At 43.8% G+C, this 27,500-nt stretch overlaps 1 protein-coding gene across 4 annotated transcripts in view; it reads left to right on the forward strand.

The window, feature by feature from the left end:
• Positions 1–27,500, forward strand: part of myo9ab (myosin IXAb) — a 97,050-nt gene that overhangs the window by 38,695 nt on the left and 30,855 nt on the right. For all 4 annotated transcript variants that reach the window (XM_047819271.1, XM_047819269.1, XM_047819272.1 and 1 more), the window contains exons 3-11: positions 13,028–13,122; positions 13,206–13,268; positions 15,225–15,324; positions 16,287–16,340; positions 18,814–18,911; positions 20,066–20,192; positions 20,937–21,026; positions 24,661–24,777; positions 25,306–25,440. In XM_047819271.1, coding sequence (XP_047675227.1) covers positions 13,028–13,122; positions 13,206–13,268; positions 15,225–15,324; positions 16,287–16,340; positions 18,814–18,911; positions 20,066–20,192; positions 20,937–21,026; positions 24,661–24,777; positions 25,306–25,440 — 879 coding nt within the window. The remainder of the gene's footprint in view (positions 1–13,027; positions 13,123–13,205; positions 13,269–15,224; positions 15,325–16,286; positions 16,341–18,813; positions 18,912–20,065; positions 20,193–20,936; positions 21,027–24,660; positions 24,778–25,305; positions 25,441–27,500) is intronic.

Below are 27,500 nucleotides of genomic sequence, written 5' to 3' on the forward strand. Positions count from 1 at the left end.
TCAACCTCAAATGCTTGACCTCATCTGGAGTAGACCACACACACACACACACACGCACACACACACACACACACACACACACACGCGTTCACAGCATTTAAGACTTTAAAGATGCCGCCTGATGATGTAATGGAACTTAATATGTTAAGAGCCCAAACCAGACCATCGGCTGTCTGACGTTTTACAGACAGAAATGCGCTGCGTCGTTAAAGCTTTCTAGATCCTTTCCATTTGTAAACCTTCACTGAACCCTCATCGCTAGCTTGGTTAGTTTTATCACTTCCTCCAATAAATGTGGAACAGTAGCTTCTTTCCCAGTAGGGTCAAGGCATCGAGAGGAAATCATAACTCTGGTTGAAAAAAAAAAGCCCTCGGGACCTCTTCTTCTGACCTTCTTTCTAAGTGTGTGCTGGTTTTCTTATAAAACTGAATTTATTTCCTACTTTGTTTTTCGAAACATTTCAGAACTGCTTCTGGATATGGAAGGAAGTTCTAGTATGGGAAGAACATCACGGACCAGCAATACGGTTTCTGCTTCTGTAGCAGATTTTTGAATCATGAACATTTGGCAAATATTTAGCTAAAGGCGACTCGTCGGCCACGAGCACGGGAGAAAAGAGGTGTGAGAGAATACAACGACGAGGGTGAAGATCTTAATGAAGAAGAAGTTTATACCACCATAGCAGTGACAAAATACATGAAGTACTTTGGGTTCAAAGTTCGCCTCACACCTCCAGGGTCGGGGGTTCGATTCCCACCTCCGCCTTGTGTGTGTGGAGTTTGCATGTTCTCCCCGTGCCTCGGGGGTTTCCTCCGGGTACTCCGGTTTCCTCCCCCGGTCCAAAGACATGCATGGTAGGTTGATTGGCATCTCTGGAAAATTGTCCGTAGTGTGTGAGTGTGTGAGTGAATGAGAGTGTGTGTGTGCCCTGTGATGGGTTGGCACTCCGTCCAGGGTGTATCCTGCCTCGATGCCCGATGAAGCCTGAGATAGGCACAGGCTCCCCGTGACCCGAGAAGTTCGGATAAGCGGTAGGGAATTAACGAATGAATGAATGAATCTTGGTTTCTTCTCTACAGCATTAGAAGGATTCAGCCATTATTGTAAAACCCTGAAGATGGTTCAGAAAACAGACCTTTCAGTAGGCTTGAAGGCTTCAGTAGGCACCCCCCCACCCCCCACCCCCCAACGTTTCATGTAGCTGGACCTTCAGAAATGTTAATTAAACACCTCTGATACTAATCCTGACATCTAGATATTGATGTCTTTGGTCATGCCGGAATCGACACTAAACTGCATTACCCATCAGCCCCGACACCTCACGTCCTCATCACACACACACACACACACACACACACACACACACACACACACACACACACACACACACACACACACACACACACACACCTGTTTTGCGTTAAAGCTCCTCAGTTTCTTCAAAAAAAATATGTTTCAGTGTGTTTGTCATTTTTGTGGTGTTCGCACACCAAAGCCTCACCCAAAGGTTTGTTCTCGTCTTGTTCTTATTTTTGTCACAGCTTCGGTTGTTTGTTTGATCTTTAAGAAATCATTTGTCTGCCTTCACCTCCAGTCGTGACAGTGATTAGAGTCATAACTGGGCATTTTGTGTGTCTAGTTTAGAGATTTTGCTTAAGTCTGGAAATCCTTGGTTTAGAGAGTCGGGTCGGGTCGAGTCGGGGTCGAGTCGGGTCAAGTCGGGTCGGGTGTTTCTCTTCATTTTACTGCTAGTGATGCGAAGGACTCCGTAACAACGTGGACGCTGCGTTTCATCTGCATTGCAGCTCAGAGCAGTGAAATTTCAGTTCAGCTTTTTGTCTAGAAGGAATGCTGCATCCTGATGAAACCTAAGCATTCTATATTACAATCTTACTGAGGAATAAGTTAAAAATATTTGTCACACACACACACACACTCACACACACACACCCACACACACACACACACACACACACACACACACACACACACACTCACTCGGATGAGGATTTTGTCCCAGTGTCATGGTGTGATTTTGCTTGGCACTGCATTGCAGCTCTGGCGGTTGTAATTAGATGCTGATTTGTTCTCTTTGCCTGGTGCGAATAGGCCCCACATGCTGTCAGCAGAATCTCTATTTCCCCACACACACACACACACACACACACACACACTCGGCCTAGTTTACACCCTGCCTGCGTTCGCCGCTTCTCCAGTTTTCGCTGCTGAACTTGCGTATCACCTTGAAATCTGTCAGCAGTTCATAAACGCTTCACTTCATCTCTCGCAGCTCCTTGTGTGTGAGAGCTGCAATCAGCGTCAGGCTTGCTGATGCAATTTCTCTCCTCAAACGTTATTACATGAAGCACATACACATCTAGGTAGATTTTTGTCAACAGGCATAACGGAGGGTGGAATACTCAAATCTGATTGGTCAAGGATTTTTTTTTAATATTTTAAAATTTTGTATACAGTATATAACTTGCAGTGAAACATGCGAATAAACATGCGGTGTTCCATTGTAATAGACTAGAATTGTGAACAAAAGAGTATAGACTGTGCAGTCATGTTCCATGTAGTGCGGTGAGCGTATTAATCTAACAGCTGGCATTTCCCACTGTTACATTAACAATACGTGAATATTAATGCACACATATGTCTTGTACGTTAATGTTTCTATAGTAACAGCTCACTCATGTAAAGCAGACACTCCACATAATCTGAGACTAATAATTATCCGATGATTAAAAAAAACCCCTCAAAACTATAATCATTGTTGTAGTGTCTCTTGGATGTCCCACATCATTAAATCACCTACAAACCATTAAAATGTCCTACGTGTCCTTCATTAAAGGTGAGGTCTCCGTCGTTTGAAAGCCAATGTTGACATCACCAAAACAAACACGCCCCTAACCCAAACGGGTCCCACTCCTGTATCGATAGCTCCGCCCACACATACATACGTAACCCAGGCGACTAACAGAAAGAAACGTGTCTTTATCATAGCTGAAGGGAAGAACAATACGATTGTAGATAAACAAACAAGCAAAAATGCCACACAAGCATAATGATGTAAAGGACAAAGGCATATATTAGTTCTGTGTAACAAAGCAAAACCAACGTTACTCACCTATCGAGAAGGAAAAAAGCGCCTCGGCGTCTTAAGTAAAGTCGGCCACATATTCACAGGTCGGAGTTTCCCGAGTCGATAACTCCTGAGCTAAACGCTGTTACTACACAAAACGCGGTTGTAGCTGCCTCTCTACATTACTACGATAGAAAAGAGGTGTTATTTGTGTAGTAACAGCGTTTAGCTCAGGAGTTATTGACTCGGGAAACTCCAACCTGTGAATATGTGGCCAACTTCCTGCTCCTTCAGTTCTCTCCAGCGCTGGAAAGCTGATCCTATATTAACACGTCCTACTTCTTGTCCTTATCGTAAGTCTTTCTTCTCTTTCTTTCTTTGTTTTTATCCTCCATGTCGATGTTAAAACCGCTTTCTGCTAATGTCACACATGCGCCCCGAACACTCTCCCCGCCCATATTGACAAGCCCCGCCCCTTTCTGCTCATCGGCTACACATTTGTTTTGACTTTTGCTTCGATTTTTGTTTATTATTCGGCCCGACTCGGTTTTCTGAAGCATTTCTCAAAAATCAGAGACCCTGTCTTTAATAAATAAAACCGTTGGCTAGTTGCTGTTTGTTTAAGACGCTCCACATCACACACTCCTTATAAAAATAACACACTCTGCTTATGTGTAACTACATTTTTACGTGTAAATCTCTTTCTTAAAGAAATCCATCTTCTAAAGGAACCCTAGGTGATGTTAAGACGGTGATCGTAATCTTACTCAAAGGCCAACTTTGTCTATTAATACGGGTTTACATTAAAGGAAATGAAGGCAAGGCGATCCAAACCGCCTGAGACCGACATGCTGAAGATATTAGTTTTATAAAGAGCTTCTAAAGACGAGTTGTTTCTTCATCTTTCACCTTCACACAAAGCAAGATGAGATCCACTGTGGAAAAAAAAAAAACGAAATAAATACCTCAGCGCCTGTGTGTGAGTGTTATATATTTAGTTTAACATTTCTAGCTTCAGGGTGTGTGTGTGTGTGTGTGTGTGTCTGTGTGTGTGTGTGTGTGTGTCTGTGCCCGTCTGTATCTGTTGGCCTGGTACCAATACTTTTTGAATTTCAAGCTTAAAAGTACAAGCTCAGCTCCTCTCCAGGACTCCACACCCAACTCTCTGAACACACTCGAGCAAACAAACTGTAACCGCAGACCCAAATCCATCAGATCCTCCAACCACAACGTGTGTTTCTTGTTCACCTCTGCCCATGTCGACAGGCGATCGGGAGATGGTGAGAAGCCATCAAGAAGTCTTCCTGGAGCCCAATTGGATCCAGATGTTTGTTCACGCATGTGAATAGCTCGAGGCTCGCACCGAGCGACCCGTTCGTCCTGCCTGCTGAGTGCTGTTTGGGATCTACACAGAGAATAATGTGACTTGTGTGTTGGCAGGCTGTCAGACGCAAGCTGTAACGTATTTGACGGCAGTGTAAGAGATTATAGTCACGTCACGTGACGTCACGTGCAGCCCCGCCCACAAAATAAGCAAAATCAAAAAATTTCCACAACATTGATGTGTCATGTATCAAAACACTCAGGACAATGAGGGTTATTGCATCACGGGTATTCGGATCATGTCACATGCTCATGTCCGCTTGCCTCCAAAAGTATCGGCACCCTAGCGGTCCAGTAGCTTTCACAAGCTTTCTGTCCACCTGCCTCAAAAAGTCACACATACCCATATGTCCAGTCGCCTCCAAAAAGCACCGGCCTTTGCGAATACTTGCACCTTACTTGTCGCGATGAACTTTACAAATTTAGTTCTACTTGCTGTGGCACAGAACAGGTTACCTCTCTCTCTCTCTCTCTCTCTCTCTCTCTCTCCTCGTCTCTCGAAATGTGAGCGTATCCAAGCCATTACTCCTCTGCACTCTGTTTTATTTTCACTCAAGCTATTATTATTATTGTATCTGCTTCCTCACGTCACCTATCTCACTGCAGCAGAAATGCTGGACCCCTTCAGAGCCACGACCACAAGCTTCCTGTTGTGTCTAACCACAACAAGTCTGTTCATTACCTTAATGCCTTTTAAAACTTTTTTCTTTTTTATAAGCACACTACACCAACTGACGACACCGAACACCTCAGCATTCTGCAGGCCTTTTTATTAGAATTTTATAGACAGCCACTTCATTTCCTCACAGCACCGTGCTTTGTTCTCGTCTCTGAGTGTACGATAAAGGGAAACATCTCCGAACGCTGTACCTGTTTTGTTGTTTTGTGTTTGTAACACAGCCGAGACGGAAAAAGCGCAGGTGCTTTCAACAGGTTCCTGTTTCAGAGTCAGAGTCTGGCTCCAAATTTCTGACATCTTCAACGATCTGTTTCTCAGGGAAGCAACTGAGCGCACAAGGGTGATGTTGGTGATTAAGTCATGTGGTATTCAACACATGTGCCCCTTTACCACCGAGGCAGTTTGAGTGCAGGTTCGGAGTCTAATTTAGAACCAGTTTTTTCTGTTTCGACCGCCAAAGCACCGGCTCCGAACCAGGAAAAGTGGTTCTTAAGTAGCACCAAAACATTGCTGGTCTAGACTTAAGAACCGCTTGTGTCCGGGGCTACTGTTAGCGCATTTGCTAATGTACCTTAAGTATACTAATGTTTAATACACTTTTACTTTACCGCGATATGATACATTATCAGCACACATGATAGTAGGTAGCTACATGCTAAGGCTAACTTTTTTTCTGCGTTAACGATAAAATAACGTTATGTACTTTATCGATCACAACCACCGTTTATACAGATTACACGGAGCCGCACGTACACGTTTTATTCGCCGCGTTTGGGTGTTAATGTAGGTTCGCAAAGCCATGAGCATTAACAGTAAAGCAACATCCGCCATTGTTGTTGTGTTTGTGTTTGCCGCGTGACACGTATACAGTGACGTCACACTCGGCGCTGTGACGGCTCGCTAGCCGGTGGAAAGGCAAACCGGTTCTTAGAAGGTTCACCAGTGGAAACAACTTTGAACCAGCACCAGCGCTAGCTCTGAACCAGCACCCGGGTCTTTCTGGTGGAAAAGAGGCAATAGAGAATGTGGGATCTACATGTAGGGAAGTAATGTGGGGTAACATGGGTGCTGAAGTGACTTCATTTTAACATCTAGTAGATTTTTCCTTTCATTTGGTGCTGATTTGGTGCTCATTTGGTGCTGATTTGGTGCTGATTTGGTGCTGATTTGGTGCTGATTTGGTGCTCATTTGGTGCTGATTTGGTGCTCATTTGGTTAGGTCAGACACAAAGCAAGAACTCCCTGAGATGACATCAGGAAGAAACCTTTAGATAAATATTAACAAAATACCAACAATATTTAGCTGAAACTCTTTAAAAGATAAAAAAATAAATACTTTTGTACTGCACTGGGGGGAAGTGGTGGCTCAACAGGTTAAGGCTCTGGGTTGTTGATCGGAGGACCAAGGCCCAACACAGCCAAGCTGCCACTGCTGGGCCCTTGAGCAAGGCCCTCAACCCTCCCTTCTCCAGGGGTGCTGTATCATAGCTGCCCCTGCACTCTGGCCCCAACCTCCTCAGTTGGGGTATGTGAAGAAAAAAGAGTTCCACTGTGCTGTAATGTATATGTGGTGATAATAAAGGCTTCTTCTATAATCAGTCTGTCAGAGGAGTTTTAATCATTTGACCTGCAGCAGATTAACAGTCATTAGAATGACCGTCGGGAACCACGAGGGATTTAATACTGAGGTATTTGTAATCCATCACTATATTTACAGAATTTGGTTGACGCTGTTATTCAGAGCGACTTGTGAGCAGTTGAGGGCTGAAGCCTTTGCTCAAGGGCCCAACAATGGCAGCTTGCTGCTGCTGGGACATGAACTCCCAACGTCCGAGCGGTAATCCAACTTCTTTACCACTCTTCATGTCACCTTTTCAAGAGGAGATACTGTACAACTCCTTAAGAATAATCCACTACAGATACGATACACCACATCATCCTGTTCAATACGCAGAATAAAGCAAAACAACAACAAAACAAAATAAAAGTCCCTGCTGGCACATAGAGTAGAAGAAGCTTTTGTTATTGTCACATATATATGTTACAGCACAGTGAAATTCATTCTTCCCTGGATGGGATTCATAGGATGAAGGAAAGTTTATTGTTGTTGTCCCTGTGAGGATCCTGAGGTATCTAGAGATGTTCCAGCTCCAGCTGGTTTACGCTTCATGAAGATTTCAGACATCGGAAGAGAAGATGCCGACTCCGTGTGGTCTCTGAAGACAACGACCTCCTAATAAATACATGATTATCAGACTGTATCTGACTGTAGAAAGGACATGATTCATAATAACACTCTCTGGTGTTTATAACAGTTTATAATCACACCCTCCAGTGTCACCCAGATGAGGATGAGGTTCACTTTTGAGTCTGGTTCCTCTCGAGGTTTCTTCCTCTTCCATCTGATGGAGTTTTTCCTCACCTCAGTCACCTCAGGCTTGTTCATTACGGATAAATACAAAACCATTTAAATCGAAGTCTAATATTAATCTTGAACATATATTCTGTAAAGCTTCTTTGAGACAATGCACATTGTTAAAAGTGCCGTACAAATACAATTGAATCGAGTTGTTTACCGTTATTTATGGTTTCAGGCAGGATTTTTTTTTGCTGCTTCAGCGGTCCATCCTGGATGGTATTAATATCTCCTGAGTTGTCTTTTTTTACATTTCTTTTTATTCATACTTCCCTTTTATACATAACAACTGGCTTGTTTGCTCTATCCAATAGTGTGTCTGTTAAAAATATGACCAAGTGCTTGGGTACATCCAGAACTTCCAATTAGTAGTGTTGGGATCAGCTCTGCATTTAATATAATCACATTTATAAGGAGTTGAGAGAAAGCTGAGCCAAACATCAGGCCTCTGAGACGCTTGATCTGGGAGAACCTGGAGCTTCTGTGCACTGAGTGGCACAGGTAGGCCATTGTATTCAGAGCTTGGCCATCTTTATTTATTACATAACGCCACTCACTCGGCTTGGCAGCTGCCTCTCGTGCCGCTGCACACAGTCTTCTTAACTTCAGCTCCAGTCCCTCGTCTAGCCTTCTTAAGCGAAGAAGGGAAGAGGATAAAAAAACTTACTTATCTCTGGCCTTTGAAGTGGCTTACTGAAGCAAGAGTGTGTGTCCTATGCTCTCTCTCTCTCTCTCTCTCTCTCTCTCTCTCTCTCTCTCTCTCTCTCTCTCTCTCTCTCTCCTGCTCTCAGTACATTTACTTGCGCACAGGAAACACTAGCACTATTGTTGGCCTGTGGAATGTAGCAGGAAGGACTGCTCCAGGAGATCTTTGAGACATTCTGATCAAAATCACAATCCAGGGAGGTCAGTGATGTGAGACAGCGGTGACTCTGGAATTTGTTTCTGTGAGAAGCTCAGAAGGGAGCGGGAAAGAAAATGAGGCCCCGGTATTGCATCAGTTCCTTCCTTAAGACCTCCCTTCAGAGTAAACATGATCTTAAGAGAGACAAGAAGCCAAGGCTGAGCTGCTCTGTTTAGTTCTAACTACTTTACAAAAAGAAAAAGGACTGAATTGGCACTTTTAACAGATTAACCTCACAGGATCGGTTTAGGGGGTTCAGATACAGAGCTATTACAGTACTTTGTGTTGTGGATGGTTAGGGTTAATCCATGAACATTACCAACGCTCTCGGATGAAACCGGAGTACTCCTGCAGCGGTGGGTTATTGGGACTGCTACCTGATAAGCCCATGAAGCTTTGAATGGATTTCGGAAGCGACTTCCGTTATGACGCAGACGGACCTTTCACGAGACGATGAATCACACTCTCACCGAGCTTAGGAAGGACATCGACATACTGTACCCACCCCTCAGAGATAGCGAGACGGGAGGACGATTTAATAAGAGGCTTCCGGATGTAGCTATTCTGTCGCTTGTGACGACGATCGAATCATTCGAAGAGCTTGGAGGCTTACGAGTGCCTTCAGAGTAAAGAAAGGCAGTTGTGTGTTACCTGGGAAATGATTTTGTGTACTTAAGTTCTGATGTAGTGCTAAAGTCAGACGCAAATACTGGGACAGGTCAGAAAGGCTAATAGTAGTAGTAGCAGAGATGGTTAAACTGGTTAAGGCTCTGGATTATCGATTGGAGGATCAGGGTTCAAGCTTCAGCACTTTCAAGCTTCCACTGTTGGGCCCTCGAGGAAGGCCCTTAACCCTCTCTGCTCCAGGGGTGCTGTATCATGTCTGAACCTGTGCTTTGAGCCCAACCACCAAAGTTGGGAACGTGCAGAAAGAAATTCACCGCGCTGTAATGTTTATGTGACAAACATAAAGGCTGCTGTTTTATTACAGTATCTGAGCTTTACTAGTCTTTAACTGTAGCCCTGTGTGTTTAGCTCTTATCTTTAAGCCCCCAAATTAAGTTTCACCTGGATGTGAGTGCAGCCGCAGACATGTCACGTTGTTCTGTAATGACATCTTGACAAATTCTCCATGAAACGTTTAGATTTTAAGACACACAAAGCACGACATGAACGACACCCAGTAAAACGCTGTACTACTTTCACCACAAGTTGTACCCATACTCTATAATATATACCCCAGCACCCCCAGGAAAAAAAAAAGGTAGATAGAAACCATAGTCGAGTGTGATACTGGAAATCTGCCAAACTGAACACTACAAGTAGAGTCAACCTCCATAAATCTGCTGCGCAGGCACCTGTTCCTACCCAGCATGCCCCCAAACCACATCCTACACACTGTACCCTACACTTACTGTGAAAGCCAGGAGACTCTGTCAGGGTAATAACATCCATGACCAAATGCGGAAGCTGAGGATTTAAGCTTTATGAAGTTTCATGTAATGGCTCTGTAATCAGAACAGGCCACTTAAATGAGAAATGATACAGGCTCCACGGTTTTTATTACTTCTTGTTCTTATTCTGGCTGTTCGGCTATTACGAAATCCGCATGGTGGATGTGGAGGATGCCAGAACTTAAACACTGTGTGTGTGTGTGTGTGTGTGTGTGTGTGTGTGTGTGTGTGTGTGTGTGTGTGTGTGTGTGTGTGTGTGTGTGTGTGAGTAAGCAGGCAATTGAGCTAGCCCTCTAGCTGGCATCCTATCCTTTTAAACGTCCTTGAGCTCCTCACGCACTGTTGCTGTGTCCTGCCCGTAGGGAGAGAGCGACTGGGTCTGTGCAAATCACCCCACATATTTCCACTCCTTTGAATAACTTATGTGCCAGCGCTGGAATTAGTCTGAGACAATCATTTCTGGAGCATTAGGGTGACTCACTGTGTCTCTGACCTATTTTGTGCTCTCCTTCTAAATCTTCCCCTTAACCGTTCTGTCCTGCTCGTTCTGCAGTGTTATGAGCATTTAAGCCTTTTGTTCGTTTGAACCGCGGACCGTACGATTAGGACGTAGCCCTGGCTGCTGTACTCTTTTGAAATGAGCACAACTTTGTGCAGGTGAATGCTGAAATCTTAAGGAGGCAGTAACCATGGACAACCGGTGCAAGTCCAGGGGTTGTTATTTGCTCAAAGTAAAGTACAGTCTGTAAGGATCTCTCGGTTTCTTTGGACCTCCCAAAAAAATGATCATTAGGAATAAATATAATTAGGGAGGTCACGGTGGCTTAGTGGTTAGCACGTTTGCCTCACACCTCCAGGGTTAGGGGTTCGATTCCCGCCTCCGCCTTGTGTGTGTGTGTGTGTGTGTGTGTGGAGTTTGCATGTTCTCCCCGTGCCTCGGGGGTTTCCTCCGGGTACTCCGGTTTCCTCCCCCGGTCCAAAGACATGCATGGTAGGTTGATTGGCATCTCTGGAAAATTGTCTGTAGTGTGTGTGTGTGTGTGTGTGTGTGAATGAGAGTGTGTGTGTGCCCTGTGATGGGTTGGCACTCCCATCTCCCGAGAAGTTCGGATAAGCGGTAGAAGATGAATGAATGAATGAATAAATATAATTAGCTTTGGTGAATTATTTATAACAGAATTATTAGGACAGTCTCAGAGTTAGTCATTGTTATAGATTATTATAAATGGAAGTGTTGTGATACTTACTAATTGTTTTTTTACTTGTTTGCATGTTGTTCAGACAAGATTATGGGTGAGATACTGTATATTTACAATGATTCATTATTAAAACACACACAAAAACACACAAAAACCCCCAAACATTGCACCACAGTTGTTTTTTTGCCGTTAGTGCAAGTGCATTTTTTGATTATGTGCAGTCTGTGAGAGAAAGAAAAATCCCTTTTCTGCTCTGTGGACCTGCCTGATCCACCCCAGATGTTCTACATCTGGTTGGAGTGTCATCACTTAGAGGCGCTCCCTGCCGAGGATGAACTCACATGTAGAACGATGAGATTGCAGACGATAGGACGCATCACTTAAAAATCATAAAGACAGCTTTAGGACTGATAAATAAAACTAGAATAAAGTTCCTGGACAAATAAATCCCTACGTAGAGAAAGGAAATGAAGGAGTGAGGTTCCTTCATCAAGAGATATTCCTCACCACCATATTTGTGTAAAGCTGCTTTAAAGTCACAAGCGCTAACACGAACTATGTCAAATGTGAATCGAATCGAACGTAACGGAAATTGTTCACTACGAGAGAAATTCAGCATTCGGCAGCCAATCCGCCGCCTGTTGCTCTGAGCCGTCACTAAACCCCGATTGAGCTGGAATTAGGCAAGCGTTTACCCTGTCAGAGCGGGAGGGTGTGAAATTGTGCTTTTCTGTGTTCGCATACATATTAACAGCATGTACCAGTGTGTAAAACGTCTGATGGCCAGACCACAATCCACTCTCATTACCTGCTAATAGGATCCATGCATGCTGTTACAGGATCTCAAGCACTACAGTACGAATACGTTCAACACAGAACGTTTATTAAATCTTTTGCCGTACTCTAGAAAAATGACTCAGCACTTTAGTAAAAAATACAGCAGCGTGCTCAGTATATCTTGTGATAGAACCGTGTAAGGGATAAGCATGTTGTTTTTTGTTTCTTTTCTTTTTTTTAATGGCATTCTCGTTCTCTGACTAACTGTCTGGCTTTTTAAGTCCCAGATGGACAGTTTAACATACCAGAGCTCGACAAGCGCACACGTTACACTACAGTGCTACACGATGGAGTGGTCTAAACCTACCGCTCCTTCAGCGATGGCTCCCAGCGGCCTCCGGGCCTCAGGAACCTCCTCGAGAGTCTCGTAGCCATGTTCAAGTTCACACTGCTATTAATTTCTCCTTTTCATGCTGAGGAGCTCATGTGTGGAGTTCTGTGTGTTTAGACAAGAGAAACTCCTGCCCCATGGTCTCACCTCTGTGTTTCCTTCTTAAACTACCTGTGGTACCTTTTAAGCGGTTTGCACGCAGACGCATTTGATGGAAAGCACCGGGAATAACAGCTAAGCAAACATCCCTAACGGATTGTGTAATAAACGCTACAGTCGCTTCATCTGAGGTCTGCGTTTCCCTCCAGTTGATTTGTTGTTAAAACGCTTTTGTTGACTTTTGTTGAATCTGCTTGAAAAAGTTTTTGAATGGTTCCAGAGAGAGGCAAGTCGTGATAAGGCATGTGTGTTTCTGCATGAGCTCCAGAATAAGCAGAGCAGAAACGACCTGAGCTTCGTAGAAGTGCCTCCACACCATAATGTGAGCCAGAGCTTCCTGTCAGTATGGAAGATGGTGGACTAGAAGTGCTTCTGAGTGATTTATCCTGCCAGACGTCGACTAGGCCTAAAGAACACAGAGCAACCGTGTCATTTATTTGTGATTTCGTCGGCCGTGTAGTCAGCTACGGTTCTGCCATCCAGAGTCCCAGAGCTCTGTACCTTGTCACTGCATGCTCTTACTTTTGGTGTTTCGATTGTTGTCTTTTCTAAAACACCTGCATCCTTTTTTCCCCTCAGGCATTCGGGAACGCTAAAACAGCCCACAACAACAACTCCAGCCGCTTCGGCAAGTTTATCCAAGTTAACTATCAGGAGAGCGGCACAGTCCGAGGGTAAGCTAGCACACAGGATGTGACTCGTTCCCAAAGGAAAATCTCTTGCATGTGCTCATGACGTGATCACTTTTATTTTTCAGAGCCTATGTGGAGAAATATCTACTAGAGAAATCCAGACTGGTCTATCAGGAGCACAATGAGAGGTAAGTCGACAGCGCAGTGCCGCGGTCGCTCTGTCTCTGTTCATGGCTCCAAATATCTGGAGATGAAACAATAACAGACTTTCTCTTCTGACACCAACACTGAAACCTACTGAATGCCAAGCTCTTCTTTCTTTTCATTCATTCATTCATTCATTCCTTTCCTACCGCTTATCCGAACTTCTCGGGTCACGGGGAGCCTGTGCCTATCTCGGGCGTCGAGGCAGGATACACCCTGGACGGAGTGCCAACCCATCACAGGGCACACACACACTCTCATTCACACACACACTCACACACTACGGACAATTTTCCAGAGATGCCAATCAACCTACCATGCATGTCTTTGGACCGGGGGAGGAAACCGGAGTACCCGGAGGGAACCCCCGAGGCACGGGGAGAACATGCAAACTCCACACACACAAGGCGGAGGCGGGAATCGAACCCCCAACCCTGGAGGTGTGAGGCGAACGTGCTAACCACTAAGCCACCGTGACCCCTTCTTTCTTTTCAAATCAAATTTATCAAATCGCAATATATAAATGATAAATTTCACCAAATAATTCCACCTGGAGCTGGTACATCTCTACATGCCTCAGGACCCTCACAGGGTTGACCTCTTCTCATCGAAGGTTCGAAACCTTCATGAAGCAGAACCCGACTGGAGCTGGTCTAATCTCGGGATGCCTCCGGAAGGGTAGAAAAAGAGAAGCAAGCGGAATTCTGTGTAAACTTCACCACTCGTTATTTTTAATTAGCACAGTATTTAAAAAATATTTAATTGTAGTTGTCATGTGATTCTCTTTTATTAACGATTCACTCGACAAGGTTTAAATGAACTCAATTAAATCCGGAGACCCCAGCAGCGACGAGCCGGGCCGTGCACAGCGTGCGGTCTGCTGAGAAGACATGAAGATGTTTTAAGAAGGAAACAGAAAGCATCGCACAACCTGGGTCTGGAGTCAGCTGGAGTCCACGGTTAACTAGTAGACGAATCACTGAAGGGGAAAAAAACCTCATAGCTTTATCTGTGTCTTTACTCCTTAATAATCCATAAATATGACTCTGTCATCGGTTTTCTGAGTCCTCAGGCTCATGTATGTCCTGCAGAGTTTCTTGTTTTTATATTTGAGAGGAAACTTAACATCACTCACAAACCCGACTGGACCCGAGCGAACTGCAAAGACCTGGCGTCAATTATAAAGCCGTTCACTCGCTTCGTATTCCCAGAAAAGAAGTCTTATGATCTGAGAGCCAGCTTTGCCAGTTCTGTTTATATCAGCGCCAGTATCTGTTTGTAGGAGCTTAACTATGCATGAACTTCAGTTGGCCAGGTTTTTGTAGATGGTTCTAGTTTAACAGACTTTAATGCTGAGATATGCAAAAAGATCTTATGTAACTGTTGGTTATTTACAGGTAGATAGATAGATAGATAGATAGATAGATAGATAGATAGATAGATAGATAGATAGATAGATAGATAGATAGATAGATAGACAGACAGACAGACAGACAGACAGACAGACAGACTACCGCTTATCCGAACTTCTCGGGTCACGGGGAGCCTGTGCCTATCTCAGGCGTCATCGGGCATCGAGGCAGGATACACCCTGGACGGAGTGCCAACCCATCACAGGGCACACACACTCTTATTCACACACACACACACACACACACTACAGACAATTTTCCAGAGATGCCGATCAACCTACCATGCATGTCTTTGGACCGGGGGAGGAAACCGGAGTACCCGGAGGAAACCCCCGAGGCACGGGGAGAACATGCAAACTCCACACACACAAGGTGGAGGTGGGAATCGAACCCCCGACCCTGGAGGTGTGAGGCGAACATGCTAACCATGCTAAGCCACCATGCCCCCCCATCTCGCTCCAGTGAAGTTCAATGTATTCTGAATTGAAATTTCTTTTTCCGATATACAAGATTTTTCTCTATCTACAGGAACTACCATGTGTTTTATTACCTTTTGGCGGGAGCAAGTGACGACGAGAGAAAAGCCTTCCATCTGCTGAAACCAGACGAGTATCATTACCTCAACCAGGTGAGACTCGGTCCGTCTTTCTCTCTTCACCTCGGAGCGTCTTTCCTCACGGCAGATTGAAATCTGCTTTTTTTTTTCTATGTGGAATTACAACGTTTGGCTTATGTTTATTTATATAATAAATATAACGCACATTGACCTACACTATGCTTATAGACTACACCAAATACTATACATGCACTTGTTAAAACAAACAAACAAACAAACAAACAAACAAATAAATAAATAAATAAAGACATTCAGATTCTTTTATTTTATCATTTATGTCTTTTTTTGTTGTTGTTGTTGTTGTTGTTAAAGAAGCACACAGCTCATTTATTTCCCAGATGTTTTTCACTCCCATACACTCACCCTATGATCCTTCTCACACAAAGAACATGACGACTCTCCGTGTTGCTGGGTGCCTCTGTTGCCATGGTGATAGTCATGATTGGAAGCGTGGGGCAGAACCAGCGTGAGATGTCGGGCGGGCTTTCTGCCTTCCTTGTCATGATAGGCAACGGTGCGCTTCCTCAGTACCAGTGCTGTGTCTCTTACCGTCTCAGTAACTCCACGCTGCACCGACTGAGACAGCGTGTCTGTGCTGAGTCCTCGCTCTCAGACTCCAACCCTTTCCTCCATATTTAGCTGTGGCAGCGTTTGTTTATAACAGTTATACTGAGAATGTGCTAATTTCATGGCCGAGTCCGTGTCAGTGTGTCAGTCGTTCTGGAAAGGGTTTCAGTATGAGTGTGTAAACATCACCTGAGAATTACTTGGATGTTTGTTTTGTATTTTTGTCAGCAGCTTGTTAGCACCTCATATACAGAGTGTGTGTGTGTGTGTGTGTGTGTGTGTGTGTGTGTGTGTGTGTGTGTGTGTGTGTGTGTGTGTGTGTGTGTGTGTGTGTGTGTGTGTGTGTGTGTGTGGTATTGAGAGATGGAGAGGTTATCTGTTCCTAACTCCTTGTACCTTGCTTCCAGATGACAAAGAAGGTGTACAGACTACACTGGGAAAATTACTATGAGAGCGAGCTGGTCAGTATCGTCTAAATGTGTGTTAGTGACAGATCCATACTGCTTTCTACTCTATCGATGCTAGCGAGGCAGAGCGAGCGAGCGAGCGAGATAGGAGCGAGAGAGCGAGGCGAGAGCGCGAGAGAGCGAGCGAGAGAGCGAGCGAGCGAGCGAGGAGAGAGAGAGCGAGAGAGGAGGGCGGGAGGGAGGAGTGACGAGACGGGCAGGGACGAGGAAAGGAGGGAAGGGAAGAGGGGAAGGGGAAGAAGGGAAAGGGAAGAGGAAGAGAAGAAAGGGGTAAGAGAAGAGAAGATAAGAGAAGAGGAAGTGAAGGGAATGTGATAAGAGCAAATAAGAGAAATAGACTTGAGTGGGTGATGGTGGTTGTGTGGTGTGTGTGTGTGTGTGTGTGGGTGTGTGTGTGTGTGTGTGTGGTGGTGTGTGTGGGTGTGGTGGGAGTAGAAGGCTATGGGGTGTGTTTTATTGCATGTTTCTAGTGAGTGTGATTTGCTTTATTCGGTATTTCGTTAGTGATGGGAGGGATTGAGTGAGTGCGGGATGTAGTGGGAGGGAGGGAGGGAGGTAGTGAGGGAGGGGAGAAGGGAAAAGGAGGGGGAAGGGAAGAGTAAGAAGTGATTTAAATGAAGATGAAGAGAATAGCATAGATAGAATATAATAGATAGCAGATACATATAATATAATATACTCTATGGTACATGTGTGTGGGTGTGTGTGATTGGTGTGTGTGTGTGGGTTGTGGTTGTGTGTTTGTGTGTGTGTGTGTGTGCAGTAGAAGGCTATGGATGTGTTTTATTGACTGTTTCACTATGTGATTTATTTATTATTTATATTATGTATCTATTATTTCTTTCTTATTTACTTTATTATTGTTATTTCTTTATTATTTATTTATTTAGTATGATTTATTTAATAATGAAAAATTTTTAAGTTTAATATTAATATTTAATAATTTAAATTTAATATAATACTCATATCATCTAATCTTCATATAAACTTTCATGATTAATTGTGTGTGTGTGTGTGTGTGTGGTGTGTGGGTGTGTGGGTGTGTGTGGTGGGTGTGTGGGTGTGTGTGGGTGGTGTGGGTGTGGGTGTGTGTGAGAGTGAGGAGTAGAGGTCGGGTGTTTTAGTTGACGTGTAGTCGGTGAGTTGAGGTGAGGTCGTGATTGCGGAGGGAGTGAGGGAGGTAGGGATGGAGGAGGGAGGGAGGGTATGAGGGAGGGAGGAGGATGGAGGGATAGAGTGCAAATGTAAGAAGTAAAAGAGAGAAGAGGAAGTAGAAGAGGAAGAGATATAAGATAGATAATCGACTCTGACTATAATATCGACTCTAATATGACTCCTCTCTGGTTACTTGTGTGTGTGTGTGTGTGTGTGTGTGTGTGTGTGTGTGTGTGTGTGTGTGTGTGTGTGTGTGTGTGTGTGTGTGTGTGTGTGTGTTTTATTGCCCGTTTCTCTCTGTGCTTTTCTCTGTGGGGTCTCTTCTACACATCAGCATATATTTATTTGTGTACTGCTGCTTCTGTGTTATTTTTGTAGTAGCATTGCGACACTTGTGCCACTACAGCTGTAATACCCGTGTATTACAACAGCGTGTCCGTGCACACAGAACATCACCTTTCTAGAATAAGTAGATACACGAACGTATGTGTATTGTGTATTTCTGTGATCGAGGTTTATCTGTGCACCAGATTAAGTTTGTAGCTCTTTGTAAATGTTTTAGAAGTGAAAATAAATAAATAAATAAATAAATAAATAACTAGAACATTTGCAAGGCACTAAACTAGCCAGCAGGACAGCTTTGTTTTTTTTTGATACACTGCTGTTAGGGTTTTGGAGTTTGGCCTGTAGCTCCAGCGCCTTCTGCCAGCCACAAAGACTTTGTTTTTCCAGTGTGTTTTAATGTATCATATATTGTTAGTTGGCTGATAAAAAGCAGCAAGTCAGCATTTTAATTGGAACGAGAGCATACAAACTCGGAGAACCGGCTTTTTTTCCCCTCTGTGGCACACGGTCGGGCAACGGTGGGGGGAAAAAATGAGCGGGTTTTGATGAGGTGTAAAGAGGTTCCTGGACCTCACTCATAGAGCTGAAGGTTTAACAGAAGCCCTGGTATGTAATAATGATAAGTTGGGTGAGCAACAAAACATGCAGTAAGAGAGAAAAAAAAAACATGCCATGTCATGATTTCATGCACCGTGCTAACATTGTAGAGCTAAAAAAACGTAGCATGACTGCGCTGGTGTCAAAGGGTGTTGTGAGGGTAACACGCAATACTGTATGCTAGAAATGTTCTTACCATCAACTTTGGGCGAAGAACCTGATGCTAACTCGGTGCTAGACACTATTTATAATCGTATGTAGTAACGTTGGTGAGCATAAGCATGTCATACTTAGCTGCAGTGTGAGACAATGAGTGAGAGACCGGAGTTTCCGGAAGCTGTTCTGACGTTGAAAATATTCACCTTTTTAGGACTGCTTCACCGTGGAAGGAGAGGATCTGAAGCACGACTTCGAGAGACTACAGCTAGCCATGGAGATGGTGGGATTCCTGCCAGCCACCCGTAAACAGTACGAATCGCATCGCACCACTTCACCAGCATGAAGAGGACATGATGCTTAAGCTCACATAGCGTCCGTGTGAAAACAAGGCTTATAATAATAATGTTAATAACAATGCCACAGATTGTGTTGCTGAATTTCAATGAGGGGAAATAACTTAGACTTCCAGTGCATGTCTCCAGCTAAATGTGTATGCAGAAGCTTCTGACCTTGTATTTATTAAACATGTTTGATTTTATGATCGATTTGCAAATCGTCAGTGGGATTTCGATGCCGAGAATAGAGTTAGGTGGATTCGCTGTGGCGTGCCCTGACGGGAAATGGTTAAAATGCGATTTGTTGCGTCAGAAAGGGCATTCGGGGTAAAAACCCATTGCCACATCTAGTATGCGGAACAACCGATCCGCCGTGGTCACCTCGAGACAGAGAGCAGAAGGCTGAAGATATCATGCATTACTTCTCTGACTAATTTGATAAATGATACATTTTTCTTTTGGCTGTATGTTTGGGGGTCTTCATAAAGCATCTGTCATGAACCCCCAGATTAAGGTTCTTGGCTGGAACTCCTCTCTGGTCTGGTACATCGCTCTGTTTACTTCAATGATGTTGTAATGTTTGGCATGTGGTAGCTCAGTGGTTAAGGTGTTGGGCTACTGATCGGAAGGTCATGGGTTTGAACCCCAGGTCCACCAAGCAGCCACTGCTGGGCACTTGAGTAAGGCCCTTAACCCTATATGCTCAGTTGTAAGTCAATCTGGATAAGGGTGTGTGCTAAATGCTGTAAATGTAATGCCCAAACATCTCCAAACGTAGATGTCTGAGACAATCGCAGTGCAGTTCAGCACTTATCATTATAGTTCTGTGTAACTGTTCCAGCTGCTTGCAGGTTATCCTGCAGCTCTTTTCAGCTGACTGCTGGCTTCACTGTTTCCTTCCTTCGTTCATTATGATCATTATGATGCACTGTATTCAAGTGTATTCAATTAAACAGCATAAAGATGTGTCAGAATACTTATTTCTCCTCACTGCATCTGCTTATCGAACTCGTTAGCACCGAACTGTGTTTTTTTTTTTTTTTAATTTTACGATTATTTTCAATATGTTAGCATGAACAAACTTTAATCGCCGTGTTTAATGAAGCTTGTGCTCGTGTTTTCTGACAGAATCTTCTCCCTGTTGTCTGCCATCCTTCTTCTGGGGAACATCCGCTACAAGAAGAAGACGTACAGAGACGACTGTATCGATATCTGTAATCCCGAAGTCCTTCCCACCATCTCTGAACTGCTAGAGGTAACACATGCTGTTTGGTTCGGGTAATAAAGTCGGTCTCATATATAGTACGTTCAGATCGCAGAACTGCTCTATGTTCAGAACTACACGGTGTCTCACCGCATTGCCAGAGCTGTACCGAATATCTGATAAACACCACCCTAAGCAACACCACCCTTATTTCCATAGCAAGTCCATGCACTCATCTTTTATGTATCCACACTGATATTCACCGATATAAACCGATTTTTCTATAAATGTCTCATAAAAATATATGTATATATATATAAACATCAGGGTCACAGGGGCTTAGCGGTTAGCACGTTCGCCTCACACCTCCAGGGTCGGGGGTTCGATTCCCGCCTCCGCCTTGTGTGTGTGGAGTTTGCATGTTCTCCCCGTGCCTCGGGGCTTTCCTCCCGGTACTCCGGTTTCCTCCCCCGGTCCAAAGACATGCATGGTAGGTTAATTGGCATCTCTGGAAAATTGTCTGTAGTGTGTGAGTGTGTGAGTGAATGAGAGTGTGTGTGTGTGCCCTGTGATGGGTTGGCACTCCGTCCAGGGTGTATCCTGCCTCGATGCCCGATGACGCCCGAGATAGGCACAGGCTCCTATCGATGAATGGATGAATGAATACACTTCGTAACTCAGCATGACTTTGTCACCACACAGTCACCTCATTTAACTGAGGAATGCCCAGGTTGTATGGTCTGGATTTTTTTTTTTTAAATTTATGCTTAATTTGTTTTTCTTTTTTGTTCTCAGGTAAAGGAAGAGATGCTCTTTGAGGCTCTTACCACGAGAAAGACCGTGACTGTGGGAGAGCGACTTATCGTACCTTATAAACTGGCCGAGGTACTATTTATTTATTTATTTATTTATTTATTTATTTATTTATTTATTTATTTAATCGCCAAACCTTTGTGAATATGAATATCCAAATCCAGTGGCTGTTTTTATTTTAATATCATCATTTAGATCATTTAATATGATCTACCGCGTCACACGAGTCATTAACGTCCTTCGTTAACATCCTGTGATGTTCTGTGGAATAGTTAAGAAGAGGAATTAAAACAAAATGAGAGATTTTTATCTAAGGAAAGTGATTCCTATTTAATATTATAGGAGAATTTTATTTATCAGAAGTGCCTTTCAAGGGTAACCGAGAACACTGTATAGATGCTCCAGAGCAAAAGGCATATAATAAAAGTAGCAGTAATCAAAATATCAGCAGTAAAGGAATATAAAAACAAATCATACAAGTAAATGTTGAAAAAGATAAAGTTAAAAGTCGGGGTTCGATTCCCACCTTCGCCTTGTGTGTGTGGAGTTTGCATGTTCTCCCCGTGCCTCGGGGGTTTCCTCCGGGTACTCCGGTTTCCTCCCCCGGTCCAAAGACATGCATGGTAGGTTGATTGGCATCTCTGGAAAATTGTCCGTAGTGTGTGTGTGTGTGAGTGAATGAGAGAGTGTGTGTGTGCTCCCCGTGACTCGAGACGTAGGGATTGAATGAGAGTGAGTAAATAGATTGAGAGGAAGAAATTAAAAGATGTGTCTCATAAGTTGTGAAGCCAAAAGGAAGGGACAGAAAGCAGATGAGTGTCAGAAACAGAGTATGAATAAAGGAGGGTAGAAGAGTGGGATCGTGTAGACGCATCTGATTTTAGATCTTATGGGAAAGACAAGAGGAAAAATAAAAGGGTTGGTTACGATGGTTAAAAACACACATTGACTGAGTGTGATACTTGTGTATGAATGCAAGTCATGGTGCACAACTGAAGCTTCTTCGCTGCACTGTACGCCATCAGACTGTCAGCAAGCAGCTACATAGAGAGGGATGTTAGCAGGGTCATAGTGCACAAACCTCTCATTACAAAGATAAATGCACATTTGAGAAAACCAAAAGCACCAGTCTGCAGAGATGTGGAAAAAAGTGATCCGGTCAGATGAGTCATCCTCGACCATATTCCTGAGTAAGCGAGAGCGAGCGAATGAACGATTGCTGGATGATCCTGATCTCTTCCAGCATGATGGGCATAACAGGTCACGGAATGGTCTGAGGGAATAAAGTTTACGGGATTGTTGCTCCATCAGACCGCTACGTATCCAGAGACATTCGATTCAATGTGATGCCATTTATTTGTACAGAGCTTTTAACAATTGAAGCTGTCTTAAAGCAGCTTTACAGAAGTATAGAAACTTTTATAGTTTAAAATTAACTTACTAATTATCCCTAATCATCAAGCCTGAGGAAGAAACCTTGAGAGGAACCAGATCCAGAAGTGAACCTCATCCTCATTTAGGTGACACTGGACAGGAAATAATGTCGATGTAATGTAATATAACGTCCTTTCTACAACAGTTTGTAGTCTAGTGGAAACCGACATGTCAGAGTCATTTCTGAGGTCATTACAGACTTAACACTGATTACTTCTTGCTGAAGTATTTAAATGTTCACTGATCACTAAGCGAACACTAAGCTGACCGACACTACAGCGGTTTAAAGACGGCGTGATAGCTTCCTCAGCAATCCCACGAGTCACAGGCTGTCAATGAGGCACATTAAAGCTCTTCAGGCCTCCACGATGACGATGGCGTTTTTTCCTTTAACTTGCCACCCATCTGTGTATATATGCCCATGTGACCCAATAACTTTAAATATCACTCATCAAGTTCCTGAGTGTGTTTGTGTTGAGCTCTGAGTTCAGTATCACAACGTTCGCTGTGGTCAATAAAGGCTGTTAGTCAGCCATTAGTCACGATCCTAACAGCTTTAATCCTTCTTCTGTCTACATACTGATCTTAATCAAATAACCAACACCACATACTGTATGTTTATAGAGTCATTAGCTACCTACAGCCTGGGTGTTCTAGCTATAAAGCTTGTATTAAAGATTAAGGGTTATTCTCTATAAGTATTTCAGTTCTACTTATGTAAGTTGTTCTGGTGCATTTTTTTAAAAGATACCGTAAAGACGTTCTTCCTATGAGTGCATGTGAAGTGCTGATCTTTTGATTGGAGAGAGTTTTAAAGCTTGATTTAAAAGTAATGATTCATAAAGGGGGCGTTTTATGTAACGGCGGTGGGTTGGTGTGGTGTGGCAGAGCTTGCTGCTAGAGTTCAGCTAAAAATAACACGCTAATCCATGATACAGGAAGGTTGGGAGATGTGAGTTTACCTCTGATCACTACACAGACACATGTACAGTCAGGAGCACACACACTACAACACACAACACAGTAGCTAAGCCTGGATCATCTCCGCTGGCTTCAGAAAGTCCGTGCTCACGTTATTTGTCCTGTTTGGCTTTCTGTATTTTAATACTCATCTTCCTTTTACCTCGATCAGCCAAGTTTGCATTTTAGCTTATTTACTCCTTACGTTGTATTCTTTTCATCTTCCATGTAAAGGAGGGTGTGTGTGTGTTACTCGACATTGTAGAGACGATATAAGTGTCTTGCCCGGCAGACTGTGTTTTATGGATCGATCGGTGGCTTTGGAGTTGATTTGTAGGTCTGGATACACTTAAAGCTTTTGGCATGAACCTCCCTGCCTTTCAGGAATGGGAGTGGGAGAGGGAGGGGGGAAGAGAGAGAGAGAGAGAGAGAGAGAGAGAGAGGGGGGGGAGGGAGGGAGGGAGGGAGGGAAGAAGAGGGAGGGAGGAAGAGAGAGGGAGTAAGGGAGAGAGAAAGGGAGGGAGATGGGGGGGGCAGGGAGAGAGGGTGGGAGGAAGAGTGAGAGGGGAAGGGAGGAAGAGATAGAGAATAAGAGGGGGAGGGAGGGAGACTGAGGAGGCAAGGAGGGATAAAGGGAGGAAGAGAGAGGGAGGAAGAGTGAGAGAGGAAGGGAGGAATAGATAGAGAATGAGAGAGAGAGAGAGAGAGAGAGAGAGAGAGAGAGAGAGAGAGAAGGGGGAAAGGGAGGGAGACAGAGGAGGCAAGGAGGGATAAAGGGAGGAAGAGAGAGGGAGGAAGGGAGGAAGAGAGCTAAAAGAAGGGGCGAGAGTGAGAGAGGAGAGAGTGAGAGAGGAGAGAGAGAGAGAGAGAGAGAGAGAGAGAGAGAGAGAGAGAGAAAGAGAGAATCACTAATGCTTTTCTTAGGCCTGACATCCACACAATATCCCACCTATAATAGAAAAAAGCTGTTATATATTTAATGGTTTTAAAAGAAGGTAAAGGGCTGAAATGTGAATAGAGTTTCTGCTTACAGACCGAATCTCACATGGGGTCAAGTCCAACGTTCCGTCTCGTCTCGGCTGTGACGCGGCTGCTTATGTGACCGCTGACGAGTGGGCGGCTTTGTGGACTGCTGCATGTTCTGTCCTTCATGCATTAATGTGCTAAACCGTGGTGTGAATTAGATACAGAAACTGACCTTTATTTAGACACGTGTGGTCATTTCAGTGGCTTTTCACACCTTGGTGTGTGTGTGTGTGTGTGTGTGTGTGTGTGTGTGTGTGTGTGTGTGTGTGTATGTGTATGTGTGTAGGCCGGGACAGTGAGAGACTCCATGGCTAAATCTCTCTACGGCGCTCTCTTTGACTGGATAGTCTTCCGTATCAACCACGCACTTCTCAACAACAAAGACCTAGAAGACTCGACCAAGGTATCTCCGTTCCCTTCACATCTGCTGCATAATCCATAAAGGTCTCGCAAAATATATTCTGTTAGAATGATAAACATGTCCAAAAGCAGGCTAGTAAAATATCAGATCTCCAGCCGAGGAAGCCGAGGTTTCCTTCTCGTTGGATTTATTTGTTCTCTGTGCTCCATCCTGCTCCATCCTGCTCCATCCTGCTCCATTCTGCTCCATCAGTCCCACAGCTTTCATCTTAAAAAGAAAAAGAACCAAAGAGGATTTCTTTCGGGTTACTGACTTTAAGTGTCTACTTTAGATTAATTACCTGCATTGTTAATCAGGTTGGTAATTAATAATCCTAACAAAGGCCGTAATACATCACTGTGGAAAAAAGTCAGTTATCAGGAAAAGTCTTACAATAAAACTTTACTGTAATGTTCATAATTTACTCACGATATCTCTCCAGGTATTATTCATGCTGTACGTTTGCTTATATATATATATACCTTGTGTTTCCTCAGAAGCGTTATAATACTCACGTCTGTTCTCTTCTAGATTTTGTCTATCGGGGTGTTGGATATCTTTGGCTTCGAGGACTATGAGAACAACAGCTTCGAGCAGTTCTGCATCAACTACGCCAACGAAAAACTGCAACACTATTTCAACCAGCACATCTTCAAGCTGGAGCAGGTGTGTAACCCGTTCTCCTCGTTTACCTTTCACTCCTTCACCGAGGACGGCGGCGACATCGTCATCGTCCCGTCCCCCAACACCCCCCCCCACCCGCTTAGAGCAATGCAAGTCATTTAACGCTTTGTTAACACACACAAAAAAGTTATGCACGTCGCTACCGACGACGGACGACGACGAGTTCTGATTTCTGTTCTGACATCTAAAAAAATGACACAAATCTCTTGGGGCTGCAACAAACATATTAATGGGCAGAAAATAGTGCTCAGATCTCACTTATTGATGTGAGCAGAATGAGATGAGATTTATTTTCGTTAATCCCCCGGAAGGGAAATTCAGTTCACACGAATGAGGAAGAATAACATCAAAGAACATCAAAAATGATGAAAGGTAATAGAACGATATAGAATACTTTAAAGATAATAAAAATAAAAAAAAAGAAATCAGTGTGTATTTACTGTACATACAGGGGGAAGTCGTGACCTAATGGTTAGAGAGTTTGACTCCTAACCCTAAGGTTGTGGGTTCGAGTCTCGGGCTGGCTATACCATGACTGAGGTGCCCTTGAGCAAGGCACCGAACCCCCCCAACTGCTCCCCGGGAGCCGCAGCATAAATGGCTGTCCGCTGCTCCGGGTGTGTGTTCATGGTGTGTGTGTGTTCACTGCTGTGTGTGTGTGTGTGTGTGTGTGTGTGTGTGTGTACACTTTGGATGGGTTAAATGCAGAGAACAAATTCTGAGTATGGGTCACCGTACTTAGCCGTATGTCACGTCACTTTCATATATATATGTAGATATATGAATGTATTCTTTTGTGTGAAATTGAGTGAATTCTTTTCTTCACATATTCCATCTCTGGAGGTTGGGGTCAGAGCACAGGGTCAGACATGATACAGCCCCACCGGAGCAGAGATGGTTAAGGGCCTTGCTCAAGGGCCCAACATTGGCAGCTTGGCAGTGTTGGGGCTTAAACCCCGATAATATATATAATTGTTTTTGTTCCCGAGCTGAAGCTTTCTTCCAGCATGAGGACATGTAAACCTTTATATAAAGTGTCTGAGTGTAAAACCGCTGCTTTGTGTTGCACAATCGTGGTTTTTCGTCTACGAAGGACTTTTTTTTATTATCATTTTTTAAACGCGAGCACGTTAACTAAAAAGCCGCACCTACTTTCATGTGTTATTAATGTTTTCTCCCAGAATGCAGCTTTCCAAAGAAAGCACACACTTAATGCAGCTTTTTAGTCACGAGCCACTGTTTTCCGAGGAGCACCGTACCTGAGGCAAAAAAGATTTTTCATTAATCACGTTCTCTCTCATGGCCAATGCAGTTCCTTGTCTAGTTTTTATTATTAGTAGTAAATGTTATTTACTTTAGTATCATTTTTTTTTATAATCAGACCAGATACTTTTTTATTACACTGCTGTAGCTGCCTGACCCTCTTTATACCACACACAAACCTGGAGTCTATAAAAATGTGTGTGTGTGTGTGTGTGTGTGTGTGTGTGTGTGTGTGTGTGTGTGTGTGTGTGTGTGTGTGTGTGTGTGTGTGTGTGTGTGTGTGTGTGTGTGTGTGTGTGTGTGTGTGTGTGTGTTAACACAGTTTACTCACTCCACCAGCTCTGTTGTGATGTCAGTCCAGTCAGTGAGGCTCTTTCTTTGCAAGTGACAAATAGCACTGTGTTGTTTTTTATCTATTGAGTCATACAGAAGAAAGTCCCAGTTTCTCCCAGTTTGTCACATCCGAACACACTCATTCTCTTTTAGGACTGAATGATAATAAATATGAGAGTATTTATCAAAATGATAAAACTGTCTTTTTTTTAAGTAAATTAATATTAATATCGATCTCGACTTCAATTCATTTCAATGTCATATTAATGATGGATCAGAGCGATTAGAGCAGTTGTGTATCAGACTTAATCTTATTCTTAAACTTAAAAAAAAAAAGGTGGCATATAAAAGGGGGGGTGTCACAGTGGCCGGGGTGGTGGTGGAGTGACCTTGTGTGTGTGGAGTTTGCATGTTCTCCCCGTGCCTCGGGGGTTTCCTCCGGGTAC

Source organism: Tachysurus fulvidraco, chromosome 10 (assembly GCF_022655615.1).
Source record: "Tachysurus fulvidraco isolate hzauxx_2018 chromosome 10, HZAU_PFXX_2.0, whole genome shotgun sequence".
NCBI classification, from domain to species: domain Eukaryota; kingdom Metazoa; phylum Chordata; class Actinopteri; order Siluriformes; family Bagridae; genus Tachysurus; species Tachysurus fulvidraco.